Consider the following 22,792-nt stretch of genomic DNA (forward strand, 5'->3'; position numbering starts at 1 on the left):
CTTTGACTGTCTCACTGATATTCCTACATCACATAAAGGCAATGCGACAGCTTGAACTGCACTGGGAAAACTGCTAAAAGGGCCATTTGCCAAGAAGCTTTCACCAAATCATTTTTACAAAAAGGCTGATACCCATAATTGGACAACTATAGAGAATAAACAGCATTTCTATTGGCAAACTTGGCAAATTTTTATGAGCTCTTTATTAATTTAGGATATATTCCATATACTTCTGACTCAAATTCTTAGAAAAATCAATTTTTAGTCATTTAGCTACCAAATACATGGAAAATTCAACACAATCAGAGTCCTAATAACAAATACATTTTTGATTTACAAAAGGTCTGATCCTGTATTTGCAAAATGTTTGTGTTCTCTTATACTTCACATTTCATAGTACAGCAACACCTCCTTCACAACGGCTGGTGATCATGTTACTGATTTCTGTCCATGTATCTGAATGAGGGTTATAAACCTCAACTGAGTCCAAGGTACCTGGGGCCAAGAAATCATGGCTGGAAGATCGACCTCCAGAAACATATAGAAGCCCATTGACTGCCACAACACACATGCCTGCTCTAGGCACTTTCATTGAGGCAACTTCAACCCATTTTTCCTGGTTAAAAGAAAAAGAAAGTTAGTATTGTCTTAAAATGATAATAGAGAAAATTAGTGAGAAATCAGATACATGTTTAAATTTTAAACTCATAATCTAGTCATATAGGTATACAGGACATTTTTAACGGGCTCACAGTTTCAAAACATATATACGCTGATATACAAATACTTATAAATGAGTTGTTTGACTACATGTATGTACACACATACATATATTTCCCACTTCTGTTTACTGAGCGTGCCTAGAAGCTGCAATACCTCAGAAGGAATGAGTATTCTGGGTAACTACATATAAATTTCTAAATACCGTCCTTCACTACTAGAAAACCAGAGTTTTAGCACAAAAGAGTATAAGATGAGCTTGAAATATCACTGTATTCTATACTTGTAATTTGTTAAGATACTAGATCTTAAATGCTCTCATCACATACACAAAAAGGGAACTATGTGAAATAATAAAAATGTTAATTACCTTGATCATAATAATCATTTTTTAATTTTTTAAATATTTATTTATTTATGCATACAAGAGCTGGGGTACAAGCCAGAGATTTGGGGAGTGAGAGGATTCATCAGAGACAGAGTGGGGAACAGAACAGGCAGACTAACTGAAATACACTTGTGAGAGGAGCAGCAGGCGGGCGAGACAGGAGAGGTCTGCCTCACCATGTGGGTTGCTCCCTGGCCAGCCGGGGATCGAACTCGTGCTGCAGAAGCTGCGGATTGCTTCATAGTATGGTGCTTAACCCCTTGCGCCACCAGGGAGGCCCATGATAATCGTTTTTAATGTATACATATATCAAAACATCACCCTGCACATCTTACACATAATTTTTATTTGTCATTATACCTCAATAAAGTTGGAAAAAAACATAAAACACAAAGAGAAAAAAGATGGGGGTGGAACTAACAAAGCCTTATGACTGTGGGACAGTAGTATCAAGAGGTTTTACATGCCTATTATTGGAGTCAAAGAAAAAGAACAGGAGAATATTTGAAAAAATATGGCTGAAAACATTCCAATTGATGGAAGTGATTATCAATTCCACTGATTCAAGAAGTGCAATCAATTCCAAGCAGGTTAAACACAAAACTAACAAGACACACCATAATCAAATTACTATAACCCATGATAAAGAGGAAATCTTAAAAGCCACCAAAGAAAAAAAGGCACATTAATATAACAGGAACAAGGACTTCCCATCAGAAAGAATACGGCAAAATAATTAAACACTTTTATGGTAATGGAGGAAATATAACCACCTAAAATTCTATATTCAGCAAAATATCTTTCAAAATGTTAGGTTGGGGAGAAAAAGAGTTCAGAAAATGAAAGCTAAGAGAATCAATGCCAGCAGACCAGCAATAAAAAGATTAAAGAAAGTTATTCAGGCTAAGAGAAGATGGTAAGAGATAGGAACTTAGCTTGATAAAAAATGAAGAGAAAAAGAAGGAGTCGATATATGTATAATTGCAAAAGTTTTTTTTTGTTTTTTTTTTTTTTTTTTGGTGGGACCCACGCCGGTGGCCGGGGATCGAACTGGCGCTGCAGAGGCTGAGGGCAGCCTCACAGCCCAGCGCTCAAACGCTGCGCCACCAAGGGAGGCCCAATTATAAAAGATTTTATCTTAAAAAAAAATTATCTTGGGTGGGGCCTCCTAGGGGACTGAGGGCTTAAGTCTTAGGCTGTCACCACTGAGTGATTCCCAGCCAGGGAGCTGACCCATATGGCACAGCAGATCTCTCCTGTCTCTCCCACTGCTCCCCTCTACTGTGTTTTTCGGTTAGTCTGCCTGTTCTGTTCCCCACTCTGTCTCTGGTGAATCCTCTCACCCTCCTGCACATCTGGCCTGTACCCCGGTTCTTGTATGCATGAATAAATAAATTTTTTTAAAAATGAAAGCATAAGGGGAAAAAAAGATATACCATATAAATACTAACCCCAAAATAGCTTGGTTACATTAACATCAGTATACTTTAGAACAAAGAATATTATCAGAAATAAAAAAAAAATTTCATGATTAAAAAATGATCAATTCACCAAGAAGACATAATCTCTATGTGTACATATTTAGTAACAGAGATTCAAAATATTTGGAGCAAAATCTGACAGAAATGAAGGAAGAGACAGAAAAACCCATAATTAAAGATTTCAACAGCCTTTCTTTCTTAGCAATTGACTACACAACTGGATAAGTTGAAAAGTCTAGAGAAGACTTGAACTACCCAAATTCAGCTACACAATTCAACTACCCCAATTCAGCTACACAGCTAACCAACATTTATCAAGCACTACACTCAAGAATAGAATATAAATGCTTTTCAGATGCACATAAAACATTTATCAAGAAAGAAATCACACAAAATATGTTAGCCAAATTGGAATTGAATTAGAAATCAATTACACAAAAATATTTGGGGAAATTCCTAAATATTTGGAATTTAAATAACATACTTCTTACAACACATTAGTCAAAGGGAAAATTAGAAGCTATTTCTAGATAAATGATAGAGCACAAAATATCAAAATGTGTGGGATGAAGTGGAATGCAGTTAAAGCAACGTCTGAAAATAATTTATAGCTTTAAAGGTTTACATTATAGAAAAAAGACGGTTTGACTCAATTATCTAAGCTTCCACTTTAAGAAACTATAGAGAGCAAAGTGAATCCATAAACAAATGAAAAGGAAAAAAAAAGTAACAGAAATTGATTAAATGGGATGTGGACAATCAGTAGGAAAAAAAAAACCAATGAACTAAAAGCTGGTCCTATTTTTTTAAAAGAGGGAAAGAAACCTATAAATGATTGCTATCATGAATGAAAGCACATTACTATAGGTCTTACAGACACTGAAAGAATAGGGTATCAAACATCTGAAATCATGCAACCTACCTCTTCAAAGGAATATTTTTCTACAGTATGAAGAGCATCTTGTGTTTCATTCCACCCTCCAATAGAATAGATGCAGTCATTGAGTGCAGCCACCCCAAGATATGCTCTCCTAGTTCCCATTGGAGGAAGTGGAGACCAACGCTTGGAAAGTGGATCATAAACTTCGAAAGAACAAAGCTCTATTCCTTCATTACTGATGCCTCCAACTACATAAATTAAACCTAGAAATGGAAGATTTTTGCTCAGATGCTATAGAAAATAGAATTTAAATGCTTATAAAAAGTAATAGCTGTGATTTAAGTTAGCTATATGATGCTATAAGGTTTAAATATTCTTTAAAAGAGAAAATTGACTTCTGTCTAGTTAATGACAGATCACATTTAAGCATGTTACAAAGAATTAGGGGTATGAATTTAAAGTGGCTTTGAATTTTCAAATAACTTAGTAATGTTATAACAACTAGTCAGATATGGATGTCCCATCTTTTTGTCTGCCTGATCATCTCAGGTTCCAGATTTGATATTATTCATACATAAGTAAAACAAGGAAAAGGAAAGGGATTTTTTTTTCCCCCTAAAAAAAGTCAAGTACTTAAAGCAGAATGACAAGATCCTATTTGGTGACATCCTACCTATTGCCCAGATGGAGCAATAAAACAGAGAGCTGAATTTACTGAATAATTATATGGCTATATAACGGGATCAACCAATAGTGTAAAACAGAATATAACTTGGGCCTCCCCAGTGGCGCAGCGGTTGAGTGCTGGGTTGCGAAGCTGCCCGCGGCCTCTGAGGCGCCGGTTCGATCCCTGGCTGCTCCCCGGCCACCGGTTATAAAAAATACTTTCTAGGAAAATTAGCTTTTACTTAATTGCTTCAGTTAACTAAAATTTAAAAAATTTAAATTTTTTAAATTCAGCTCTATTATCAAATCACTTCTAACAATGTCTTGAATTTCCATTAGTCTATAACTATACTGCAGGAATATAGATTCATCAATATAAATGTGAAAGCCTATTTAAGATAAAATAAAAGGAACTAGCAAGAAAGGCTGTATCTATTTTCACTGAAGTAACACTTATTCACTTCTAAAAGTGCAATGATGGCACGCAGACCTCTCCTGCCGCCCGCTGCTCCCCTCAGCAGTGTACTTCGGTCCTTCTGCCTGCTCTGCTCCCGGCTCTGGCTCTGGTGAATTCTCTCACCCTCCCACGCTTCTGACTGTACCCAGTGCATATATAAATAAACAAACAAACAAAAAACAAATAAATAAATAAAACATGCCTCTTTAAAAAAATATATAACTTATAGAATTTCTTTTGAGATTTGACTTGAACCTAATGATTATGATAATTTACAATTATTTTTGAATCTAGTGTTGTTTCCCATGTCTAAAGTGAGGAGTTGCAAGTTGGTTTTTTTTGGTTGTTTTTTTAAAAGATTTATTTATTTTTGAAAATGTTCAACATCACTTGTCATCAGGGAAATGCAAATCAAAACTACCATGAGATACCATCTTACACCAGTGAGAATGGCACACATTAAAAAAACTAGCAACAACAAATGTTGGCGAGGGTGTGGAGAAAAAGGAACTCTTCTGCACTGTTGGTGGGAGTGCAAACTGGTCCAACCACTGTGGAGAGCTGTGTGGAGATTTCTGGACCTACTAAACATAGAGCTTCCATATGATCCAGCAATTCCACTCCTAGGTATTTACCCAAAGGACACAGAAACATCAATTCCAAAGAACACCTGCACCCCTATGTTTATAGCAGCACTGTTTACAATAGCTAAGCTTTGGAAACAACCCAAATGCCCAAAAATAGATGACTGGATCAAGAAGATGTGGTACATATATGCGATGGAATATTACTCAGCATTCAAAAAAGATAAACACATGCAATTTGCAGCAACATGGATGGCGCTGGAAGGGATCATGCTCAGTGAAATAAGCCAAAAAGAAAAAGAAAAATACCGGATGGTCTCACTATAGCAGGAATCTAGAAAACTTAAATAAGGGACCAGGAAAATGAATAACTATAAGAAAGTGAAAATCAAAATCAACAAAAAACTATGAACCAGAGACACTTTTAGGGGGGCGGGGGCGGGGGCGGGGGCGGAGGCGGGGGCGGGGGCAGGGGCGGGAGGGGAGGGATTGGGGTCAGAATGGGGGGGCTGCAAATTGTATGGGGAATATAAAAATAAAATTTATTATTTAAAAAAAAAAAGATTTATTTATTTTTGTATAGAAGAACTGGGATACAGGCCAGAGGTGCAGGGCGTAAGAGGATTCACCAGAGACAGAATAGAGAGCAGAACAGGAGGATTTTTTTTTTTTTTTTAAATATTTATTTATTTATTTATTTATACAAGCACTGGGTACAGTCAGAAGCGCGGGAGGGTGAGAGAATTCACCAGAGCCAGAGCGGGGAGCAGAGCAGGCAGAAGGACCAAAGTACACTGCTGAGGGGAGCAGTGGGCGGCAGGAGAGGTCTGCGCGCCATGTGGGACCCTCCTCCGGTGGCCGGGGAGCAGCCGGGGATCGAAGCGGCGCTGCAGAGGCTGCGGGCAGCTTCGCAACCCAGCGCTCAACCGCTGCGCCACTGGGGAGGCCCAGAACAGGAGGATTTTACTGAAATACACTGCTAAGGGGAACAGAAGAAGAAACAGCAGAGGTCTGCTGCGCCATGTGGGTTAGCTCCCTGGACAGGATTGAGCACAGACCACAGAGGTGCTGAGACTTAAACCCTGCACCACCAGGGAGGCCCTGAGGAGTTTTAAGTTATAAACAATGGCATTTTAAGAAATGTGATTACATGGTGATAAACTTGGGTTCTAGCTCCAGCTTTGCCGATAATGTACTAAGAGAAAAGACAACTTACTACTTCTTAAACTATAAATACTGGGGTTGAAAAAACTAAACTTGTGGGTCTCAGCAAGTTAAGTCAGGTTAAGTCTCAGCACTACCATGCTATCACCACTGCAGCCTGTGTTTGATCCTGGCCAGGGAGCTAACCCACATACAGTGCATCAGACCTCTCCTCTCTTGCCCACTGCTCACCTTAGCAGTGTATTTTAGTAGATCTGCCTGTTTTGCTCCCCACTCTGTCTCTTGTAAATCCTCTCACTCCATCCTGCATCTCTGGCCTAAACCCCAGTTCTTCTATGCATAAATAAATAAATAAATCTTAAAAAAAAAAAAAAACCAACAACAACTTCAAGATGACTCTCTAGCTCAATGATTTTATTTTTTTATTTTTTTTAAAAAATAATCCCTGTTGTTGATTTTTTTTTTAATTATTTAATTATTTATTTTATTTATACAAGCACTGGGTACAGTCAGAAGCGTGGGAGGGTAAGAGAATTCACCAGAGCCAGAGCGGGGAGCAGAGCAGGCAGAAGGACCGAAGTACACTGCTGAGGGGAGCAGCGGGCGGCAGGAGAGGTCTGCGCACCACGTGGGACCCGCCTCTGGTGGCTGGGGAACAGCCGGGGATAGAACCAGCGCTGCAGAGGCTGCGGGCAGCTTCGCAGCTCAGCGCTCAACTGCTGCACCACCAGGGAGGCCCTAGCTCAATGATTTTAGATGGGAAGATAAAAATAATAAATATAAAACAACTAGAGAACACTATAATGTTAAACAATAGAATATAGTCTATATCATGTAATTTGAACATTTAAATGGTAGTGGAAATCTAAAAAAATACTCGTAAAGCAGAAAGAACTTGAGCTGCTAACAGAGCAGGTTGAGTTGTCATATAATAATAATGGGCAATTTGCTTCCTCTTCTTCAGGTACATATAAAACTGTCCTTCAATAGAGGACAAAGAATCAAGTTCTATTTGACAGTGCTGACTAACTACCTCTCAGAGAATAGGATATTAATGTCTGTATACCATCTTAATATGCAGTATTACATTTATCAAATCTGACATAGCATTATGTTCTGTGTGAACTAAATTACAATATACCCTGTTTAAAAAAAACACTGAAGAAGCCTGTAAGTCTAAGAAGATTGTTTTTGATATTTCCTACTTAGAAAAACTACTTAAGAAATACTACTTAGAAATACTAAGGCCTTCATGGGAGAGAAAATGATGATAACAGATGACATTTCAAATGCTTATTTTGCTAGCCAGGTATATTTTTGTGTATTAGGAATGTTAGTTTTGTTTAATTATGAAAAATGGTATATTTTGGCACTGTAGAAATAGAGACAAAAGGCTAAAAGAAGAAGTTAAAAGCTGAATTTCCATTCTGTTAGTGTCAATCATTCAATACTAACAGACATAAAATATGTTTCTGTGAAAATAAAGCCTCAAACTCAAGTTTTTCAAAAATATTTTTTCAGGAAAAATATTTTATAAAGCAATTACCTTGCATTTCACAGCATCCAAAATAGTAGCGTGACATAGCCATGTTGCCAACTACTTCCCATTTATTTTCATCAGGATCAAATCGTTCAATGGTGTTCCCAATCTCAGCTCCAACCCATCCACCTATAACAAAGAGAAAAATGTTATTTCTGGAATAAAGAAATTTTATTTATGAAAAGCTCCTTAGAAAACATCTACTATGACCACATATTCTACATGATTATTACATGGACCAGAAAGGTTATTTGCCAAGGATCACACAAAAAGTTATAAATTGAGTGTAAAACTCAAGTCTTTTACTCTGTCTAGTTTTTACTAGCAAACAAAAACTTACCATTGCATAGAAAATACTGTAATTTGTAAAACTACTTTGAAACATCTGCATATTCAAAATGATTATTCTATAAGCCCTAACTAGTCAACTAAAGTGATTCACTGCCTCTCTCATTTATATTTTATCTCCATCTCCATAAGAACTAAGAATTTCATGCTTGAAAATATTCCCCAAGTAATATAATTTTGAGAATAAGAATTTATAAAGCTAAAAGATACACATTTCTTAGGGGAGAGAAGAAACAATTCTAAAATAATCAGAATCTGAGGATGTAAATAATAATAACTATCCTTAAATTGAAGAGAATAATTGGGGCCTCCCTGGTGGTGCAAAGTGTTAAGTCTCAGCACTAGGAAGCTATGGGGAGCCACTGCACTAACAGTTCAATCCCTGGCCAGGGAGCTGACCCACATGGCCCCCCAGACCTCCTGTCTTGCCCACTACTCCCCTCAGCAGTATATTTCAGTACATCTGCCTATTCTGCACCCCACTTTGTCGCTGGTGAATCTTCTTAGACCCCACACCTCTGGCCTTTACCCCACTTCTTGTATGCATAAATAAATAAATCTTTAAAAAAAACCACAACAAAACTGAGGGTCTCCCTGATGGCGCAAGTGGTGAAGCACAGCACTATGAAATAATCCGAAACCTCTGCAGCATGAGTTCAATCCCCTGCCAGCCAGGGAGCAACCCACATGGCGCAGCAGACCTCTTCTGAATCGCCTGCTGCTCCCCTCAGCAGTGTGTTTCAGTCAGTCTGCCTGTTTTGTTCCTCACTCTGTCTCTGATGAATCCTCTCACTCCCCGAATCTCTGGTCTGTACCCCAGCTCTTGTATGCATAAATAAATAAATCTTTAAAAAAAAATGAAGAGCATAATTACCCAATGCATAGATAGCCCCGTAACACACGCACACTCCCAAGCCACAGCGGGGGTGATTCATGGAAGCTACAGTTGTCCACTGTTTAGTAACTGGATCATAGCATTCAGTACAGTCAAAAATCATTGAATCCTTTTCACCTGAATTAATGAAAGAGAAATATATGAGAAGGTTTAGTAATGCTAATAGGCTAGAACCATAATACAATATTCAGTAGCATTCCTTGTCAGAAATTCAACCATTTTGTCGGATTTTATACTTTTCATTAAAATTCATTTGCCCAGCAAACATTATTTTGAATCCATAACATTGTTATTTATTAAAGTCCACTTAATGAAACGAAGGCACAGTTTTCCCATTATTTTTAATTCTATCCAAAACAATCCATATAATATTTGAGGAGTCAATTTGCATTTTAACACTCCTTATATTTCTTTACATATTAGTTTGGATAGCTGGCCCTGGTACAATTTGAGATTTAATATAGTCCTTATCTAGAAACAAACAAAAGGAAATAAAAAGCTATCACTGAAAATTGAATTGAATTTATTTTTATTTATGTATATAACAGGAGTGTAGGTCAGAGTGGGCGGTGAGAGGACTCATCAGACACAGAGTTGGAAGCAGAACTGGCAGATCTACTGAGATACACTGCTGAGGGGTGCAGTCAAGACAGGAGAGATCTGCTGCGCCAAGTGGTTTGTTCCCTGGCCGGGGATCAAGCTTAGACCATAGAGGTGATAGCTCAAGGCTTCTTGGCTGAGGAGGTGAAATGGGGATGAAAAAGTCGACCTGAGTTCTACTTACCATGTTTTAATATCTAATTTGCACAAAGTACTATATGTTAGCAAGGGACTGTCTCCATACCTTGTCTCTACATCTAGAAGCAATATTGAGAAAAGAAGATAAAGGTCAACTAACACACACATGTTCGTGTATGTACACACACACACACATATATGTACACACACACACAAAGGCATGTAAGAATACGGCCAACTTATAGCCAGAAACTAATAAAGGAAATAAAACATTATCACTATTGGGGCCTCCACGGTGGCACAGCGGTTGAGCGCTGGGTTGTGAAGCTGCCTGCAGCCTCTGCAGCACCGGTTCGATCCCCGGCTGCAACCCGGCCACCGGAGGAGGGTCCCACATGGCGCGCAGACCTCTCTCCTGCTGCCTGCTGCCCGCTGCTCCCCTCAGCAGTGTGCTTCGGTCCTTCTGCCTGCTCTGTTCCCTGCTCTGGCTCTGGAGAATTCTCTCACCCTCCCGCACTTCTGACTGTACCCAGTGCTTGTATAAAATAAAACAAATAAACCTTTAAAAAAAAAAAAAAACATTATCACTATTACCTCCAATAGCGTAGACCATCCCGCCCAGAACTGCTACTCCCAGCCCACATCGAGCCTGATGAAGTGAAGACACAGTGGTCCAATACTGGCTGAAGGTGTCAAAACGCTCTACACAGCTGAGGGCTCTGCTATCACTCCAACGACCCCCCTGCAACCGAGTATATCCACCTAAACATAGGAAGGAAAGGATGTACAAAGTAAATCCCTTACTGTTAAATATGCAAATGGTAATGAGAAAAATCTACTCTCCTACAGCTAGACATTGAGTAAAACTATTTAAATAGCAAGAACTAAGTGCTTTAAAGTCTGCTATATATACACATATTATTCTTAAATGTGCCAAGTTCTGAAAAATTATGGCTTGAATGTAATGAGGTTAATAGGGTTCTATCTACCCTCTGATCATGGTTATAACAAAATGTTAGAGAAATCATAAATCTAGAAGATAGTTATCTGCCTAATTAAGAAGTTTCATTTTGATTTCTATTAATTTCTTTTTCAATTAAAAACTCTAAGCATGAATTAAAAAATGACATTCATACCATATATAAAATTACACAAATATTTATATACAAATTATACATAAATTGCTACCTCTATAAATCTGGACAATCTGTTTATAGATGTGTATCAAATATTGATAGGATTTAATGCTTTTTAAAATAAAAACGAAAATTCATCTGGGTTATCCTGTACAACCACACTTTGGAGATCACTGGTTCTTACCCATCATCCCTTATGACCATCTAAAACACTATAAGGGGCCTCCCTGGTGGCACAAGGGGTTAAGACGCAGCACTATGAAGCTTTTCGCAGCCACTGCAGCACGAGTTCGATCCCCGGCCAGGGAGGTGACCCCGCATGGCACAGCAGACCTCTCCTGTCTCGCCTGCTGCTTCCCTCAGCAGTGTATTTCAGTCAATCTGCCTGTTCTATCCCCACTCTGTCTCTGGTGAATTCTCTCACCCCCTACACCTCTGGCCTGTACCCTAGTTCTTGTATCCATAAATAAATAAATCTTTAAAAAAAAAAAAAAGAGGCTCCCTGGTGGCGCAAGCAGTTGAGCGCAGTGCTGTGAAGCTGTCCACCGCCTCTGCAGCGCCAGTTCGATTCCTGCCAGCAGGCAAGGGTCCCACATGGCGCAGCAGGCCTCTCCTTTCGCGCCCGCTGCTCCCCTCAACAGTGTATTTCATCAGTCTGCTTGTTCTGTTCCCCACTCTGTCTCTGGTGAATCCTCTCACCCTCCCATGCCTCTGGCCTATACCCCAGCTCTTATATAAAAATAAATAAATCTTTAAAAAAATAAAATAAAGAAATAAAATTTAAAAATAAAGAAATGCACTGCTGAGGGGAGTAGCAGGCAAGACAGGAGGAGAAGTCTGCTGTGCCATGTGGGTTAGCTCCCTGCCAGGGATTGAACCTGTGCTGCAGCAGCTGCGGATAGTTTCATAGTGCTGAGACTTAACCTCTTGCCACCAGGGAGGCCCAAGAATTCAAATTTTTAACTTTTAAAGCGTCATTTCTTTAATCAGTTATTTCATGATAACTTGGCAATTTAAGAACCCAAACATTTATTTTTTTATTTTTATTTTTTTTTAAGAACCCAAACATTTAGATCACAGAATAACAAATGTCAATAGGTAGTTACTTATTCTTAGATATGTTGACCGTATTATATAAATGCAATTTATAAAGTTGTAGCCTGTATGGAAATTAAATATGCCTATTTTGACATAACAGCATATGCACAACTTTATTGTAACATCAACAAAATATTAAAAGGTAAATAAAGATAATTTCTATTACTTTACTAAGAATTCTCACCTACTGCATATAGGTACTTTCTTGCTTTCTTCCGAGGTCGAACCTTAGATGTCTGCAGAAAACTACAAAACTTGCTCTCTTTGGAAGCTTTGCACACCTCACAGTACTCTTTCAAAAGTGTTTGCAATGCAACACGAAGATTAAAATCTGATACACCTAAAGCAATGTTTTAAAGAGATGTTTTAAAGAACTTTTAAATAATATTAAAGACATGTTTTCATAAAAATAATACATTTTAAAATCAAAAATTAAAAACACATGATTAAACAAGTGTTTATTTCCCACAAAACCAAATATTCTATTTCTCATTGCTACTAAAGAATATTTTCCTTAAATCAAAGATTGTTTTTAAAAATATGCTTCCATTGTTTTTAAAAATATGGATATTATCCATAATATCCAATTTGAAACAATGAATGAGGATTTCTAAATAAAGATGGCAAGTTTAAACAGGATCACAGTTATCTAACAAAAGAAAAAATTAAGTAGCCCCAAATTCTATACTTACAAACTAGTAACAAAAAGAATATAAAATTATATCATGAATTTAGTCAATGAAAGAAATAAAATATTCTGGTGGGATGAGTTCCATTTCCTAAAAAGACATTGAGCATGATTGGGTAGAAATCTGGAGATTCTCACTAATAAACATTATTGGCGAGAGGTAGATTGAGCAGGGAAGAAGCATAACTGTGAAATCAAAGAACAAAATCATTAATAGGAAGTTCCTTTGTAGGACCATCAGTGAAGGTAGTGTGGCTCACCAATCTTTGCCATTCAACAGTGCTACCCGAAGTACTAGTGAGATCCATTCTTGATGGGGTTAAGAAAACCCTGATACAAGACGAATAATGGGATTTTATTTTTTTAAAAAGATTTATTTTATTGGGCCCCCCTGGTGGCACAGGCGGTTGAGCGCAGTGCTGTGGAGCTGTCCACAGTCAGCCTCTGCAGCGCAGGTTCAATCCCAGACGCCGGCGAGAACCCCACATGGCCAGGAGACCTCTCCTGTCTCACCCGCTGCTACCTTCAGCAGTGTATTTCAGTGGATCTGCCTGTTCTGCTCCCCGCTCTGTCTCTGATGAATCCTCTCACCCTCCTGCACATCTGGCCTATACCTCAGTTCTTGTATGCATGAATAAATACAGCTTTAAAAAAAAGATTTATTTATGCATAGAAGAACTGGGGTGTAGGCAGATGTGCAGGGAGCAAAAGGATTCATCAGAGACAGAGTGGGGAGTAGAACAGGCAGATGTACTGAAATACACTGCTGAGGGGAGGTCAGATGAGCCATGTGGATTGGCTCCCCGGCCTGGATCAAACTCATGCTGCAGTGACTGGTGACAGCTTGATAGTGCTGAGACTTAACCCCTGCATCACCAGGAAGGCCCCAAATAATGGGATTTTAAAAGAGAGATCAGAACTCAGGTCCCCACGCAAGGGACTTAGCCTCAGTAGATCTCTGTTCTTCCACCACCCTCATGCTTCAGGCTATAAAGTAGTAGTGAGAATACAATACAAAACCCTCAAATTTTATCAATAGATGGGAGAAACAAGCTTGCTACACTAAGGCAGAAAGGATGTCATGGAGAATTAGCTATTATGAGAACAAACAAGTTTGAACAGAGTTGCCCATATTAAGCATGAGCAATCCATCCAGAAATAGTAATACAATCATTAAAATACACCTAAAGTAAAAGAAGAAAAAGAGATGGAAAAATTTAGTCTAAAAGAAAGCATTATTTTCATTTTCATGCTCCTTTTCCTAATAACCCTGTCCTTCTAAAATAGAAAAGCAAGGGCATCCCTGGTAACACAGGGGTTAAAGACAGCACTATCAAGCTACTGCCAGCCATTGCAACATGAGTTCGATCCCCGGCCAGGGAGCTACCCACATGGAGCAGCAGAACTCTCTGGTTTCCCTTCATTAGTATATTTCAGTGGATCTGCCTGTTCTACCCCCTACTCTCTTTGGTGAATCCTTTCACTCCCCGCCCCCCACACCTCTAGCTTACATCCCACTTCTTGTATGCATCAATCAATCAATCAATCAATAAATAATAAAATAGAAAACCAAACAAAAAACCATTAACCAGAAACAGATTGTCTATAAGTTAAATTTACTTAAAGATACAGTGCTATTAAAAAAAAAAAGGAGCTAGCTCAGAAACAATGAGATACACTTCTAAAGTAACAAAATGAGAACTGAAATGATAGTACTACAGACTTAACAAATTAGAAACAAGAAACATGATGTGACCAATAAAATTTGTAATAAATGTTTGAGAAAACAACTGTGAATACAATAGAAAATAGAAGAATATACTTTATAGTAAAAGAAGACATATGAAAGACAAAGTTCATAAAAAGATGAAGAGTACCAAATATAATTATTAAAAATACTCAGATATTCCTTACAGGAAATTTTCTCCCAAATGATAGAAAAACTGAACCTTTATTTATTTATTTTAATTTTTAAAAAAGATTTATTTATGCATACAAGAACTTGGGTACAGGCCAGAGATGCGGCAGTTAAGAGGATTCACCAGAGACAGAGTGGGGAACAGAACAGGCATACTGTCTAAAATACATTGCTGAGGGGAGCAGCAGGCGAGATAGGAGAGGTCTGCTGCACCATGTGGGTTGCTCCCTGGCCAGCCGGGAATCGAACTCATGCTGCAGAGGCTGCAGATTGCTTCATAGTGCAATGCTTAACCCCTTGCGCCACCAGGGAGGCCCCTGAACCTTTATTTTTAAAAGGAAAGGGTACTATATAGTATAGTCTAGTGAAAAATGACAATTTTTAACATAAGAACAATGAAAGAATTCTTCATGCATTCCTGTGAAAAAGCAAGTCATTTTAAAAAAAATGCCTTATAAAATTGGGGTGGAACAGGGAGAAGTTTCATCACAACTTAATATTATGCCCACCCAAATTCCTGTTAAATTTTAAAAGTAACAGACAGGAAAATTCTTAAATATGAGAAGAGTTCAGGAAATCCAATAATTATGGTTGTATAGGCCTCATTAAGGCATAGGGTGGCCATGAGTTCAATGTTAACAAGTCAATAATGAACATTATATAAGGTGCTTCTGACAGAAACACACATAAAGTGAAGTTATATATTGATCAGTTGACAAAAGCATTGTGGCTAGAGGTTTGTGAAAATTTATCCTAATTTTCCCCTAGGAACATTGGTTCAGTATTTGCCAATTCAGTGTTTGTGGAAACTTTATAGAACATACTTATAATGGAGTACAGAAAATTGACTCTAATCATCAATAAAGAGTATCTATCACTTAAAAAAACATACAAAATTCTGTTAACTGGTTGAATGGGGAAAAGCTAAAAATCCACATTAAATATAATTCCTTCACAGAATTACACCTTAATGCTGATAGTGTAGTTAATTTATAAAATCTTTTGTAATTCAATCACATCCTCAAGTTTCAGTGCATGACAGGAGTAAAAACTTCCCTTTTTTCAAAAATACTGATGAGACACACCTTATTCAAATCAGAATTGTTGAGGGTAGGGCCTAAATATCAGTAATTTTCAGAACTTCTCCAGATGATCCCAATGTGTAGCTAGTGTTTAGAAACACTGATAAAATGGATCCTCCAGAGGCTAGATATTAGCTTTACTGGTTCCTGACACTATCCTCAAATTTTTAAGCACTTTAAGAGAACTGTCACTATAACTTTAAAAAAAAAAAAAAAAAGCAAAACTTTAAGAGGCTTGAAAATGTACTCAAAAGTCTTAATTTACTTTTTTCTTAAAGACAATTTGCGCCTGGTGGCACAAAGGGTTAAGACGCAACCTATGAAGCTATCTGCAGCCACTGCAGCATGAGTTCGATCACCAGCCAGGGAGCTACCCACATGGTGCAGCAGACCTCTCCTGACTCGCCCGCTGCTCCCCTCAGCAGTGTATTTCAGTCGATCTGCCTGTTCTGTTCCTCACTTTGTCTCTATTTAATCTTCTCACCCCCCTACACCTCTGGCCTGTGCCCCAGTTCTTGTATGCATAAATAAATCTTTAAAAAAATTTTTTTTCTTTTGTTAATATTTGGGACTGTAGAGCTAAAATGCATTTTCATAGGCTGTCCAATATGATTTATCACAAACTATATTGTTGATGTAAGTATACAATAAAGTACAACTCTTATCTGTTCACAAAAGTTATCAAATCTTGAAAACAGTTCTCAAGTAGCTTTTAAAAATGGCGCTGGAAGGGATCATGCTCAGCGAAATAAGCCAGAAAGAAAAAGAAAAATACCGGATGGTCTCACTCATAGCAGGAATCTAGAAAACTTAAATAAGGGACCAGGAAAATGAATATAAGAAAGTGAAAATCAAAATCAACAAAAAACTATGAACCAGAGACACTTTTTGGGGGGTGGGGGGAGGGAGGGGAAGGATTGGGGTCAGAATGGGGCGTTTGCAATTGTATGGGGGAATATAAAAATAAAATTTATTATTTAAAAAAAAATAAATAAATAAAAATAAATATCATTTTTATAATATAAAACTGTTTTATACTATGGTTCAGAATTTAGAACCTAAAGATAATTCAAAGGCTACTTAGATGTTAAGATATAAAATTCATTTTAAAATAAGAGAATTTACAGCATTTATTGAGATTTGGTTTTGCTTTTAGCATATGCATTTTCCTCAAATGCTAAGTTTTGCTTAACTTTTTAGAGCAGCAATAGGAAAACTTATACTGAAATATTCAGTATGCTCAAAACAGCAGTATTTTAGCTGTCCATATTTTATCTATACCTCTAATCTCCTTTAGTATTTTTCACAAGAAATGTATATAGGATATGATTAAAATAACGGGTAGAGGGCCTCCCCGGTGGCGCAGCGGTTGAGCGCTGGGTTGCGAAACTGCGCGCGGCCTCTGCGGCGCCGGTTCGATCCCCGGCTGCTCCCCGGCCACCGGAGGAGGGTCCCACATGGCGTGCAGACCTCTCCTGCCGCCCGCTGCTCCCCTCAGCAGTGTACTTCGGTCCTTCTGCCTGCCCTGCTCCCCGCTTTGGCTCTGGTGAATTCTCTCACCCTCCCGCGCTTCTGACTGTACCCAGTGCATGTATAAACAAAACAAACAAACAAACCAGCAAACAAACAAATAAAGCATGCCTCTATTAAAAAAATAAATAAATAAATAAATAAAATAACGGGTAGAAATACTGATATACTGTATACAAAATACATTAAGTTGTATCTTGCATATAGTAATCATCCAATAAATGTCTGTAATTGAACTGAAAATGAAAACTTTTTTCAAACAGAAAGCCCCTGAATAATTGACTCTTTTGATATACAACAAAAAAATTACCTTCTATATACTTTAAAAGCCTCTGAGGAGGTAACAAAGGGAATCGAATTGGATCTAGCACTTCCACCACATGTTTTCTTCTCTTCCCCAGATCTTTCAGAATCCATTGCATTGCAGCTAAGAAGACCTGGTATTCATCCTCAATACTAAGCTCTTCACTTCGTAAAATTTTGATTAGCTGATCTTTTGTAAGTGCCAGGAACTCTTCCCCACTATGAACCTCCAAGAAATGGACATGAATGTAGTTTTCTGTGAATTCCAAAAGATCATGGCAGGCAATTTGCTCAGAGAACTGAAAGATCCCAATGCAGTTCAGTGGATCAATTTGTCCTTTCAGAAATTCACAGCAAAGATTAACAACTTCAGTCAACTGTAGCATGTCTGCAGCAACAATCAGTTCCTGGACATTATTCACACCTATGTTCACTATACCTAGGAAGTAGGAAGACAAAATAGTCAATAAGATAAAAAACACTTGACTTACATTTAATAGCATTATACTATTCCACTGATAGCTTAATGTTTGCAGAGCAGATAGATGCTAAGTAAAAGGCAACAAAAGATTTATAGAAAGCACAAAACTTAAATGATGATGCCTAACATATATGGAACACATATAGTGAAGCAGATCTAGCATTTAGACAGACTATTATCCCACAAACTGGTTATTATTATTATTTTTGAATTAAGGAAACAGAATTAGGTTTAAGTCACTTGTCCCTAAGTCACACGGTTAAGTGAGTTGCAGGGTGGCGACTGAAATCAAATTCTATGCTTTTACTATAAAGCTATATGCATCTAACATTTACTTAGGCATTGGGGAACGTAAGTCAGGGTCCCATCTTCAGTTATGATATAGTGCCATATAAATGTTCATTTGTAATATTATATACAACCAAAAGTCTATAACATATGAAAAGTTATTACTTGTCCACTCTCTTTCCAGAGGGCTTCACTTTCATATATTTATATGATGACTTTAAGAGGACATTGAAGTTAATTCTATATAGAAGGAAAAGAAACCACCTAATTAGGGCAAACTCTTCAATCTTTACCCCTTTTAAAACATTCAGTCCACTAAACTACTCATCCCAATTTGATTTAGAATGTCTGCAGAGGCAAGGCTTGCCCCTTTTATATTTCCAATGCCTAACACATATAAGATGCTAAAATCAATTTTTTTTTAAATCAAAGTACGGCCAAAGAGATTATGGGGAGAAGAAGAATATTATTTGTTGCATAAAAACTTTTCCAAAACTGTAAGAAATTTAACCCACCATGGGAGTAAGTAATAGCAGCTGCAGAGAAAACTAAGGTAAGACTTACTTATATGAAATGAGAATTAACCGCGTATTTAGAGAAGATAAAATCATAGATTGTGGTATAAGGGGACTGAATGACTGTTACTGAATAAAGTCAAGAGTTACTTGAGAATAGTAAAATGAATACCCTACTTTGTAACAGGTATGGCATGATGTACAGTTGCTGAGGTGAGAAACTGTTGCAACATCACCTCAATAAAAAGGAAAAATACTTTAAAAAAGAATGCCTACGACTGATAAGTCTTTATAGATTACAAAGAGCACTTTACATTTATTCAAATTTATCTCAAACTTGACGTGAATAGTGCTACTATCCCCACTTTATGATGAGAAAAATGAGGCTCTCACAAGCTCACTTCTATTTTGTAAGTAATCTGCATTATCTATAAAGCTCTATTAAACAGAGGCCTTGACAGTCTTGTTTACTGTCATATATCCAGTGCCTACCTCAAAAAAAAGTACTCAACAAAAATCTGTTGAAAGAGTATAATAATTGACAAAAGTTAAATGAGATGCTTTGTATCACATCACTAATGGCAGAGCTAGATCAGAAACTCAGGTCACTTGATTTCAGGTGAAGTGCATAAAAATCTAAAGTGAGGCTATCCATTAAGACCTATTAGAAATGTGAATGTTTTATAGAGAATGTATAGACAAGCGCAAAACAGGTAACAGAATAATAGGTTTTAGTGGCCTCACATTACAAAAATGGAAATATATTAGTGACAATCAAGGGAAAATTTTTTAAAAACTAATTATATAAAAATCTATGAAGCTCCCTGTCCAATAAATACCCAATATTCATTTTCTTTTCATCCTAACTCGATAACCTGGTTGTGGGTAGCAATTGTGCCTTGCTGAAAATTGTATGTGTCAGCCTCCCTCACAGATAGGGGTTAACTTTTGATTGTGTTTCGCCAACAGGATATAGGCAGCACTTGATGACTAGGGCTATCAGAAAAGCTTAAAAAAGAGACTATACTTGGTTAGCAGGTGCTTTTACCTCACTCTCCTCCTCCTTTCATTGGTTCAGTGATCATGAGTTTAGAAACTACAAGCAATACATAGTGGAAAAAAAATGACAGAAGAATGGGGCACTAATGATATCATGAAGTCACCATACTAGCCCTGGAATACCTACCAGGGGTTCATTTTTGTGGAAAAATAGACTCCCAACTTATTAAGCCATTTTATCTTTCAGTAAAAGCCAAATGATGTTCCTCTTAATACCAACTTTAGCCTTAAATGTCAATATTCTACAATGTTCTCCCCCCTCCCCCACCAAGATATGCTCAGTAGCTTTTATTTCTCTGGGTTTTACCACTTTTTATTTCTTTAATGGAAGTGCTAATCACCGCAATATGGTGATGACACCATGAACATTCTCTTTTACAAAATACTTATTACAACTGTCAGATAACAGAGACAGAATAGACACCTTATGGCATTTCTTTGGTTTTTGTGTAGCCCAACACTAATTCCACGATTACCCTGTGTTAATTTATACTTTGCAAATAAGAGAAGCAGGGGTATTTATGAAGCAGTTTAATCAGCTCACACAAGTCATTTAGAAAAGTGAAGTCAAGAACTCCTCAATACATCAGGCAATATGTAGAAGAGCATTACTTTCAGTATATAAGCCATTTTTACAATCCCCAAATTAAGTTATCATCTTGTGAAATTTTCCAAAATGGAATTTGAAGCAACACAGAGAAATCAACTTTTGTCATTTTCCAGGTTTAAATACATCAAGTAAATAAAACTTTATCAGGCCACAAAATTATCTCCAACCAAGAGCATTAAGTCCTCACTTATGTTGATAGGTTCTTGGAAACTGTAACTTTAATCGAAACGAAACGATGTATAACAAAACCAGGTCCTCTGTTTTGTTCAATGTTGGCTGGAATTTTTTTTCTCATCAATGTTATAATGAAAGACGTTGAACTGGATGTTATTCCAGGACCTGCTGTAGTCCTTTAAGGAATACACAGTGTATCTCAAAACTAGACCAAACATAGTCTTTGTTTTCAAACATTTTTTTTTCTGACTATAAGAGTAATATATATTTACTCTGGAAAACAACTTTAAGGCAGAAAAGTATAAAAATGAAAATCACATATTTTCACATACACAGACATACATTGTTATTAACACTTTAGTGTATTTCTTTGAAACTGTTAGTACACATATATTTATGTTACACATCATAAAGACTTATACTTTATATACAGTATAGTTTTTGTGTGCATTTTCTAAGGTCATTAAAGTCTTCAAAAGCATTTTTAAAATAAAAGTTTGATTAAAGCAAACATGCTAATAATAAACATTTTGAGGGAAAAACAGAAAAAAAGGAAAATAATAATTTTCAATTTTCATCATTTAGAGATAAACACTATCAACACTGACCTTTTACTTATGCACAAATACATATAACTGTTTTTCTTACAAACAGGGTCATATTTGTACCTAGATATTTTTCATTTAATATACTGTAAACATTCTTCTGTGATTTTATATATATATATATTTTATCATTTGCAAGATCTAAAAAATATCCCATTACATATACATGTACCATAATTTAACCACATAACTTACTATGGGACAATTAGATTGTACTCAATAATATACTATTATAAATAATACAATAAACATTCTGATACATAAATATTTGCCTGAAGTACTAATTAATTACTTAGAATTCCTATAAAAGGGATGATGGGTCAAAAGATAATGAACTTCTCAAAGGCTTATAATAATAACACACTGTCAAGTTACTTTCCATAAAAATTAAATTTATATTCCCATAGTGGTGCACAAGTGATTGCATCAGTCTTCATTCGAAGCAACAGGCTCACTTAACATACCTGTGTAAATGAAATCTAGAAGTACTCGAAAGATTCCAGCTTCAATTCCAAGAATCTGTACAACATCTTTTGAGGACTCTTTCATTCCTCCAGTGAACAAAGCTGCAAAATAAGGACTACTGGCAGCCAAAACCAGCCGATGAACTTTGAAAGTTTCCTTCCCAACTTGCAGTTGCACATCACAGAAATGCTGTCCATTCCTCATTTTATTGATCTGAGCCAAGATGAGCTGAGCATGTTTATCTGATGGAAAAGGATTATCGCTGGCCTTGGAACAGCCCTCATTAGCCATGATGGTGATGATAAATTAATTAAAAGGACTGTTGCCCATAATCTGGTCCTTCCCTGAAAAATTAGAGACAAAGCAATATATTTTTGTGTTTAAATTGTTTTCTATTCATACACATATGGAACATTTCCTATCCTCAAGGAGCTTACAATCTACTTAAGGACATAAAACACCCATGAGACAAATAAGGACTAAAAAGTATAGTAATGTTCTTAAGAGGATTTCAGAGAAGGAAATAATAGGACCGAAAATAATTGTTAAATGCTTCACATCAGAAATGTACCTGAACAAGATATTAAAAGGTAAATAGTATTAAGGTATGCAGCCCTAATAGGATTTCAGAGAAGGAAGTAATAGGGCCTAAAATAATTGGAAAATGCTTCACAGCAACCTGAACAAGATATTGAAAGATATTAAGGTATGCGGTATTAAGGTATGCAGAGAGTATAAGCCCTCCTGGGTGGAGTGAAGAAAACAAGGCAAGGCACAAGGGCAAAAAAGTTTTTTACACAGCAGTAAGGAAGCACATGTTACAGTCACAATAAATTTTCAAAAACCAATGTGATCATGCTAAGTATCTGCTTGAAATTCTTCAATTTTTACACTTCCTTTAGCATACAACATCCTCCAAATCTCACACTCTTCTGTCTATCCGGTCCTATCCTATACTCCTCTTTGAGTTTAGCACTCC

General features: G+C 37.0%; 1 protein-coding gene across 1 annotated transcript; it reads right to left on the reverse strand.

Annotated features, from left to right (window-relative positions):
- Window positions 1–391: 391 nt before the first annotated feature.
- On the reverse strand, window positions 392–22,104 carry IPP (intracisternal A particle-promoted polypeptide; the record flags this gene model as incomplete). The annotated part of the gene is made up of 8 exons (XM_084243177.1): window positions 392–616; window positions 3,512–3,732; window positions 7,887–8,009; window positions 9,103–9,240; window positions 10,456–10,623; window positions 12,280–12,435; window positions 17,624–18,055; window positions 21,813–22,104. 8 exons carry the CDS (start codon window positions 22,102–22,104, stop codon window positions 392–394), a joined length of 1,755 nt encoding a protein of 584 aa, XP_084099303.1.
- Between the last annotated feature and the right edge of the window lie 688 nt (window positions 22,105–22,792).

The sequence above is a fragment of the Talpa europaea genome (genome assembly GCF_964194135.1).
Source record: "Talpa europaea genome assembly, chromosome: 9".
In the NCBI taxonomy this organism is placed as follows: domain Eukaryota; kingdom Metazoa; phylum Chordata; class Mammalia; order Eulipotyphla; family Talpidae; genus Talpa; species Talpa europaea.